The following is a 9023-nucleotide window of genomic DNA, read 5'->3' as shown; positions in this document are numbered from 1 at the left end:
GTTTATTTTAGACGCACATATGTTGTTTTTAACCGTCGTCGTCGTCGTGGCTTTGTTGTTCTTTTTCAGCTGTTCCCGTCTGAACTATGCTCGCTCGACTGTGCTCCAAGCTAGTATCAACATCCGGTCATGACGTAGGAGCCTGTGGGTGCGGGTGCTCCACAAGGTGTCAGCAGAACGGAGGAAAACCTTCAATATACCGATAAACCGTGAGAATCTTAATGTATTTTTTTGTACCTTGCATGCAGTGGTAGTAATGTACTTCGATATTTTGCTTAAGTGAAGCAACAACCCCGAACAAAATTAGTCTAACGTTACTCTCTTACAAGTAAAAGTCGTATTGTGTTGTAAAGTAGCATCGTGCATTCGACATTTTACTTAAGTAAAAGTAGAATACAAAAGTATTAGCGTCAAAATATACTGTAAAACAACTCTATGTCGTGATGATTTAGGTAGTTAGAAAGTTTTTATTTGTCCTCGTGGGGAAATTGGTCTGCGGCATAGTCACAAAGGCATTTCAACGTCACAAAGACTCCAACAGACATACACAACACTAACCCATATTAGAATGTCACCAATAAACATACAAAAGTTACCGGTAGACATACTTGTCTTTAAGATTTTGAGCAACAAGAACCTTCTGATGCATGTACATTTATTTTGATGCAACAAAACGTCACATGTTCTGCTGGAAATCTCCACATCATGATAACTTGTTCTTTATACTCTCTCTTGACTCCAAGGGTCAGACTATCTGCAAAGTCAATCTCAGGACAAACTCATAAAGTTGGCTAATTAGCAATCTAATTGTATCGCTCATAACATCTCCAAAAGTGAACCTGTCCAGCTTCACTAAATTGCTGGTTGTTAACTTATAATAAAATAATCTCAGGTGAGCTTTATGAAACACCAGGAAGTTCCATGTATCATCACAGTTTACAAAGTATCTCATGAATGTGAAGCATTGACATGACTAGAAGTTAAAGAGCAATGTATTAAAATGATTTGAAATGAAATGCACCAAGCATGTTGTCCTTATGATTTGCATTATGTGCTGTCAATATTATTAATGATGTACTTGCTCTCTATAAACTACAATTATAAACTTTGATTAAGAGGCAGACCATTTATAGTTGAGCTTTTACACCCAAATAAATTGTATTATGATTCACAAATGTATTAATTTCCATGGAAGATCAGTCATGATTATGGTTATGATCACTGTCCAAATACTCCTGTCCTGTTCCTTGAAATTAAGGATGAGCTCCAAATTGTGTCTTCTGAGGACGTGTCTTACTGCTAACAGAGATGTTTATGTGGCCAAAATTGAAAAACAAAAACACAACAGTTTCCACCTACTACCAATTACTGTAGACAAACTGAAAATGGCAAGCTTAGAGAAGTAACACCTCATTGATATGATTTTAAAGGTTTTTGTCCAATCAACATTTATACCAATTATTCATACAGTGCTGCTCATGAGTATAGGAACTGCTGCTTACCTGCTGCTTAAGTTGACTAAAAATAGGAATAAGAAAAAATCCTCTATTGGAAATAGATCTTATTGCCTTAATTAAAAAATGAGGAAAAATCCAACCTTTAATGAAACCAATTTTCTTTGTGAATAAATAATGTATTGTAAATAAATAAATGTTCTTCCTTAAAATACAGGGGGCACCCCTATGTTAAATTCCCATAGAGGCAGGCAGAGTTTTATTTTTAAAGGCCAGTTATTTCATGGATCCAGGATATTATGCATACTATAAAGTTTCTTGGCATTTGGAATTAAAATAGCCCCACATCATCACAAACCCTTCACCGTACATAGAGATTGGCATGGGGTTCTTTCCATAAAATCATCTCTCAATGCAAATAAAACCATGTAAATCTGTATGGTGAAGGGTATGTGATGATGTGGGGTTATTTTAATTCCAAATGCCAAGGGAACTTTATCAGGATGCATAATATCCTGATCCATGAAATAACTGGCCTTTAATAATACAGATCAGATCTGCCTGCCTCTATGGGAATTTAACATAGGGGTGTCTATATTCATGCCCCCTGTATTTTAAGGAAGAACATTTATTTATTTACGTTACATTATTCATTCATAAAAGAAAATTGGTGTCATTAAAGGTTGGAATTTTTCCCCCTTTTCTAATTAAAGCATTAAGATCAATTTCCAAAAGATGATTTTTTTAATCAATTTTTAGTCAACTTAAGCATGGGTTATTGTTATTTGGATATTGTTTTTACCAGGCCCGTTGTAAGATTGGGCGTAACATAAAATGGATGAATTCGGAGGAACCAAGGCCAAAGGGAGAAGAGGTCACGGTAAAAAAAAAAAGGATTTTTAATTAACATGTTAAGGAATATCAAATTACAAAACACAAAAAGAGCTATATGGGTGCTGCCTATATAAACAAAGTAATTTCTAACCACAACTAAAGGAGCACCGCACCCATTAGCTTACCAAATTACAACTTTTGTAGAATGGAAACAAAAGACTGCCTTGTAGACAGGCTCTAACAAACTATTAACTCATTATTAACTCTTAACAGCTTGTAACAACACCTCTTTAACAACAACTCTAACAAAGGTTAATTAGACGGACAGCATGGCGGACTGAGGTCTAAACAAGAGCTTTTTAAACTCTAGCTGGGCTGATTGCAGGAAGTTGATTGGAAGGATCCACAGCAACCACACCAATCAACAGCAATGGACTGCAACATGGAAGTGGGCGGAGCCATCACACGGGCCAACCCTCTCCGGGCAGCCACACAGCTGGATTTGCATACACAAACATTTTGCACATGCTCTGGCAAGAAGCCTAAACTAACCTAAAAGAAAGGGGCCATGACAATATTATGGCTGTCAAAGTACAGAAACCCAAATATAGTTGTTTGGTTCATAAAGGATTGTGTTGAGTCTTTTTAATCCATCTAAACATGATATAAAGATTTTTTGATGATTTATGATTGGGCGAGAGAGCCATAAACATTACTTAACATTTAACTGACCTTCGATAATGTGTTAGTTCGGTCTGTTGCAAAACATGTGTGTAATGTTTAGATCTACAAAAAAATTGCAGAGATACAGAAGAGCCACAACACGTGGTTGTCCTCTTCTTCTCTTTCTAACACATTGCCCTCTTGGGAGGTCTTTTCCTACTCCAAACCCTTTACAGGTGCAGTGAACTTTTACAATCAGTGAAAGCTTGCAGTCATTCTTTCTCTGAGGCTGAGGGGAAAAGGAGGAGGGCATTCAGTGAAGTCACTCAGTGTCTCACCACAACATGACTAGATTTGCACTCCTGATTCTGGCAGCCCTTGTTGGATCCTGCACTCAGTTTCCAGGTAAAGTACTCCACATGGTTTTATATTAACATTCATTGCATTGATAAAGTTTGTACTTTCAGTTATTTGTTGTAGTCACAGACCGTAAGGTGAGAGGTGGCACAGTCAGGACGAGATCAGACTGATTTGGTAACTGAATAGCCAGTCTGCTTTTTTTTTTGAAGGATAGTTGTGGTTAAGTTCACACTGTTGTTGGATGCATGTTTTGCCTTAATTTTGCATTGATAGGCAATTTGCCACAATGTGGATGAAAGTAACTGTTATCTACAAACATGTTGTTTTACTTTTTTACAAAGTGTGAGCTTCGTATAAAGACCTTTTCAGTTACATATGCAGTAAATATCCACTATGCACAAATGAGTTTGTGATGCAAAGTCAAATTATAAAAGTAAAGTAATCATTAATTAGTACTATCCTCTGAGGTAAAATAAATTATAATAACATATTACAGAAATGTCCCGCCATGGGTTAACAATCTAAAGGAGCTTCACTATGTGCAAATAAAATGCTGTATTTTAGGGGGAAATGGAGGATGAAAGTGTTTTTTATTCTTGAACGTAATTAGCAATTTTTTTAAACTAAATGTTTCAAAGTGAAAGTGTCCCTCTTTGAGTTTATATTAGTATCTTAGAAATGGATTAAGTTATTTTTTTGTGTGTTTTGTGTCACATTTAGAGACTGTCAACGTTGATGTACGAAAAAATGAACTACCACCAGAGAAGGTACAGTATGACAGTAATTAAGGCTGGGTATCATTCAAAAGTTTTAATACTGGTACTAGCACCAATACTGTGAATTTGATACCGTTTCCTGAACACTCCTTGTTGTAATATAAATTTTATGAAATACATTATAACAAATAAGACTTGTGGTACTCAACATTAAAGTTATAAGTTGTGCAATGATAGGGTATATCATTATATATATAGAATGATTACTGTATATATTTATAAATTAAAAAATAAAAATTGTAAATTTGATATGATAGTATGCAATTGGGCATTGTGAAGTACAGAAGGCATTGACTACAGCATGAGTTAACGGTGGGTTCTCTTCTATTCTTCTGTGAATGTGAGGGAAGGTGGGGGGGGGGGGTGTTGTGTGCGGTTATTAGATGTTCATTGAAGCATTGGATGAAATAATGTATGATTATGTTCTGTGTAGGTTAACAGTATGTTTATTGTGTTTATATTATAAAGGAGTATCTTATCTTAAAAAATAAATTCCAACATTCTACATTACAGTACATTTAAAAAAATATATATTTTCAGCTCCTTTACACCTATGTCACGCACGTGAGCCCTCTGTGCGTGACATAGGGTTTTTCCATTTAACATTAGAAAACCAATTGCAAGCATAATTAGATCTTGGTACAACCATGCTGCATGCTTATTGGCTGAGTGACGCTGGTGAGATTTACTCCTTAGGAATTAAAATATGGTACTGAATGACATGAATTTTTTCGATACTCAATGCTATGGAGCCAATGCCTATTAGTATTAAAGTTTGCTGCCCAGCCCAGCAGTAATATACCGCATCAGTTGCAGTCTGAGAAATTGTTTCTCTGTGCTACAGACAGGAAGTTACATGCCAATACTCTGCTCACCTACACCTGCTCCCTCATCCCCATCCTCTTCAGGTACTGAACTCAGCAAACATCATCAATAATCACATTCATGTGACTTAAATGAAATTGTTTTCTAAAAAAAAATATTTTGTGTTATACCATGACATTGGTATAACACAATTCCCCCCCCTCCCCGCTTTCTCTCCATCAGTTCATACTCTCAGACCTGCTGATATCTCAGCTGTTTATAGCATGGGGATTCCACTCTCACAAAGGTAGACAGCCACAAATACAATGCACATATACTTGAGTAATACACAAATGTGGCTTCCTGTGCTGCTTCAAAGTAGAAGATAATACATTGAAACCTTTATTAGCCCTCCCTCACTCTGACAACATGTCTGTCTTCATCATTAGGGCTGAAGCATCCAGAGTGGTCAATAGAGTCGCTGGTAAGTCTATTATCTCTCACCCACATGCCTTTCTCACCACTGAGTGTTTGGACAGTCAAGTAGAAAGGGAGTGATGTATAATCATCTAAAAGAGACAGATTTTGGTGTTTGATTTGCACATAATACCTACTGTATTTTATCTATATATGGAAGATAACAATTATGAATACATCATACATAATCTGTCCAGACAAGTATCTGCACTTTCAGTATGCTACATTTTCTTTTATTGTGTTCTCAGACCTATATCAAAGTCGCAGTCAGGACCATGTAGATGTCAGATACAGAGCACACTTTGAAGAAAAGCTTTTAGAGTTTAGCTTTTACAGTTATGTTGAGTTTATCTGTAAGGATAAGACACTGGGCCATAAAAACAGGTTGTTGACCTATATTCACATAAAAGTGAGCAATGCTGGAAACGTTAGAGTTATGGATGCTTTCACCAGCTTCCTTTGTGACAGCAGTTACCACATAATGCAACACAACCCACCGTCTGACTATACTGTAAGGAATTATACATACTGTAGATTGAAGTCTATACAATTGTGTGTATGTGTGTTGAATAGAGTTGCTGTCCATGTTTAACCCTGAAGTGATCGCTCAGCACGTGGTTAAGCCCTCATTGCAACCAAGGTAACACACACACACACACACACACACACACACACACACCACACATGTACAGTCACACATTTAAATGCTGTATAAGGATATTGCGGGTGTGTTCATTTAAATGTGTGACTCTACTTGTGTGTGTGTGTGTGTGTGTGTGTGTGTGTGTGTGTGTGTGTGTGTGTGTGTGTGTGTGTGTGTGTTGCAGAAGCTTGTTGGAGGAAGCTGAGGAACTGTCTCTCTCCCTTTTACATCAGGTACACATAACACACCTCTCATAACAGCACAAAAGTTAACAAGTCTCTCAATTTCAAAGTGTCATGTATTTCATCCATTTAAGACAAACTCCCCCATGAAACCACAACTTTTACACTTAAATGTTTGTACAAACTAAACAAACCAAATACATCAGGTTAATAAGTGGTCATTAGAGGTGCTGCTAGGCGCTGCCTTAGGACAGAGTCTGGCTAGCTATTTTACCTTATTCAGTATGCTAAGCTAAGTTAAGCTAACTGAACTGACTTGTCAAGAGTGTACCCTGATTGATCAGCCAGTGTAAGATGGGCTAGTATATAGGCCTCCATGACCCCCACCAGGATGGGTAAATGTCATTTCTTTTCCAGAGCTTTCACCCACATCTCACAGTAGAAGGAGTTTGCTCAGTTTGCTGTCTTGTACTGTGCAGGTGACAGACTGGAAATTTGGGCTGCTGTTTGTCTCTGCAGATTTCATGTGTGCCTGCTCACCAAATGTAAGATTTCTCACTACAACAAAATCATGTTTGGTGTAGCATACATAAGAGCTGGTTAACAGTTGTTAAGAGTGTATTACTGTTTCTTTGTGTTTCAGGTTGCTGCAGATGTTAAAGCTGTAGTGCATGAAGTGGAGGAGGTTCTGCAGCTGTTGCAAAAAAAGGTATTGTACCTTTTGTTGAATACAGTTTTGCCATGAACAGGTAACAAAAAAAACCCAAAAACTAACATACTGGTTGTATGTTTACAGTTGCATCACAGTTTAGTTCACGTTGTGGTCTGGAGCACAAATCATCAGCAAGACAAGTGAGTGTTTTGAATTTGAGGTATCTCAAATCTAGCAACATACCTGGTAGAAACTTTATTTACTCATTTATTTTGACATGATGGAAACCCTGTTTTTTACATCTTTGTAATGTAGTGTTGTGATCCGGTTTACTGTCAAATGCATGTGGCAGTGATGTGCCTGCTTTCTATTTTCTAGCAGGTGTGACTGCATGAGAGACAAAAGCATAAACCAGCGATTACATAAAGCCACTCTTCTAAAAACACTGCAGGTACAATACATGTAAATGAGTTGTGTTTGTGTGCATGTGGCTCATCTAAATCATATATACCAAATTACTTGACAAATATCTATTTGTCTGGTTTTCAGGACTCTCTAAGTCATGTCCTGGAAAACCCGAAGTGGCACAGCGAAAGGGCAGACTTCACTGCTGTGCTGCAGTCTGCACCAGTTATCCTTGAACCCATCTCAGATTCTGTAAGTAAAGAAAACCTATTTCCAGATGCCACTTATAATCAACATTACTATAACTAAAAACTGTAAATGATTCAGCCTTCCTTCCCATAACAATGCATGCAAGGGCTAATGTGTAACTAGCATATATCATGTGTTCCTTTGTAGGAGAGCACATGGTCTGACCTAAACCAATTAGCTTTACAGCTATGGACAAACTTGGTAAGTTATTATTATTCAAAGTCATATATAACAATGACAGTGTACTAATGTATACATTAGGCGCTGAAAACCTTCACCATTGAGATATATCTTCTGACACTAAAATTGACCCCGACATCTCTGTTGTAAAAATTAGCCAACAGTCACCGTAATCTCTCAAAGGAAAAGTAACAATGATTACAGTGCATGTTTTAACTCTGAAGAGAGATTAGATAAGAGATGTAAAGATTAACAATGAGAGTTTCCTACAGGATGACTTTTTTCCAGCTTTGCTCATTTAACATCTATATGCAGATAAAAGAATTGTGTAATCAGCGCTTGTTTGACGCTGCACATAATGGCCCCACTGAAACTTAATATCTCAACCAATCATGACTTTTCCTCCTCCAGCTACAGCCATCGGCAGGTCAGGCAGATGCCATGGACACAAGCGTCATTGCTATTCCTTGCCCCACCCAGGTGAGGCACACCATCTCATAACACTGCTACAGGGAAATGAAAATGAGCTGCAGCCGCATTTTGTACTCAAGATATAATCAAAATCAAGGTTTTAAATCTAATACTATAATAAAATTTAGATCTACTCTACCAGAGGGATATTTGTTTTCACAGCCAGTACAACACATAGAGATACACATACAGACTTGGTTAAAACTGCAAATTCTTTTTCCCTCTCATCCCAGGAACGGCCTTTCCTGCAGACGCAGAAGAATTCCCCCACTGACACAGAGGGCAAAGTTTACAGCAAAGCATTGACACCTACAGACCCTGTAAGTCTTTCATCTCAACTTCAGAACTACAGTGTAGAATGACAGCACAGGCAGTAAACTTACTTGAACGCACTGTATGTTTCCAGGTTATGGGTACTGGGATACCTTGCACAGACCGCAGTCCATCTCCCACTACCCCCACTTCAGGTAAAAAAAAAAAAAAATCTGTTAGCTCTTTCTTTGCTACTGTATTTTGGGAAATGTAGTACAATCCAACAACTTTATTCTTTGTGTAGTTCATGAACTCAGACCTGGCGATATCAAGGTGGTGGCAGCAGTAGGCGACTCTCTTACAGTGAGTGTTTTCCCTTTTCATACTTTTCTGCTCTAAAAATATACTAATCCAAATGGGCATTAATAAATAAAGGCATAAAAATAGATTCAATCCAGATATACAGTATAAATAAAGTACAGGACGACACACCACTGGGAGTTATGACTAGATTATAAGGCCTAATTAGAAAGAATAGGTGCTCAAATTTTAACTTTAATACTGAGAAATCGACTCCAACCTGCGGCCCTTTGCTGCATGTCATTCCCCCTCTCTCTCCCC

At 37.5% G+C, this 9023-nt stretch overlaps 2 protein-coding genes across 5 annotated transcripts in view; one reads left to right on the top strand and one right to left on the bottom strand.

The window, feature by feature from the left end:
• Positions 1-99, bottom strand: part of LOC116669669 (protein yippee-like 5) — a 3478-nt gene extending 3379 nt beyond the window's left edge. The window contains exon 1 of one of the 3 annotated variants that reach the window (XM_032499623.1): positions 38-99. The gene's annotated coding sequence lies outside the window, so the exon portion shown is untranslated. Of the gene's footprint in view, positions 1-17 lie in introns of all 3 variants that reach the window. The other 2 variants (XM_032499624.1, XM_032499625.1) reach the window with 2 other exon arrangements.
• A 3078-nt stretch (positions 100-3177) lies between these two features.
• The window catches only part of LOC116669648 (phospholipase B1, membrane-associated), a 13994-nt gene continuing 8148 nt past the window's right edge, over positions 3178-9023 (top strand). Inside the window, exons 1-17 of one of the 2 annotated variants that reach the window (XM_032499581.1) lie at positions 3178-3356; positions 4032-4078; positions 4932-4995; positions 5135-5198; positions 5341-5375; positions 5942-6008; positions 6196-6244; positions 6673-6738; positions 6837-6902; positions 6990-7045; positions 7227-7296; positions 7395-7502; positions 7647-7700; positions 8091-8159; positions 8384-8470; positions 8557-8617; positions 8707-8765. In XM_032499581.1, the coding sequence (XP_032355472.1) occupies positions 3296-3356; positions 4032-4078; positions 4932-4995; positions 5135-5198; positions 5341-5375; positions 5942-6008; positions 6196-6244; positions 6673-6738; positions 6837-6902; positions 6990-7045; positions 7227-7296; positions 7395-7502; positions 7647-7700; positions 8091-8159; positions 8384-8470; positions 8557-8617; positions 8707-8765 (1083 nt within the window). In that variant the 5' untranslated portion in view covers positions 3178-3295. Of the gene's footprint in view, positions 3357-4031; positions 4079-4931; positions 4996-5134; positions 5199-5340; positions 5376-5941; positions 6009-6195; positions 6245-6672; positions 6739-6836; positions 6903-6989; positions 7046-7223; positions 7297-7394; positions 7503-7646; positions 7701-8090; positions 8160-8383; positions 8471-8556; positions 8618-8706; positions 8766-9023 lie in introns of both variants that reach the window. The other variant, XM_032499580.1, reaches the window with a different exon arrangement.

Source organism: Etheostoma spectabile, chromosome 20 (genome assembly GCF_008692095.1).
Source record: "Etheostoma spectabile isolate EspeVRDwgs_2016 chromosome 20, UIUC_Espe_1.0, whole genome shotgun sequence".
NCBI lineage: Eukaryota > Metazoa > Chordata > Actinopteri > Perciformes > Percidae > Etheostoma > Etheostoma spectabile.
Note: the sequence above shows the minus strand (reverse complement) of the source record. Positions and strands in the feature narration are given on the sequence as shown.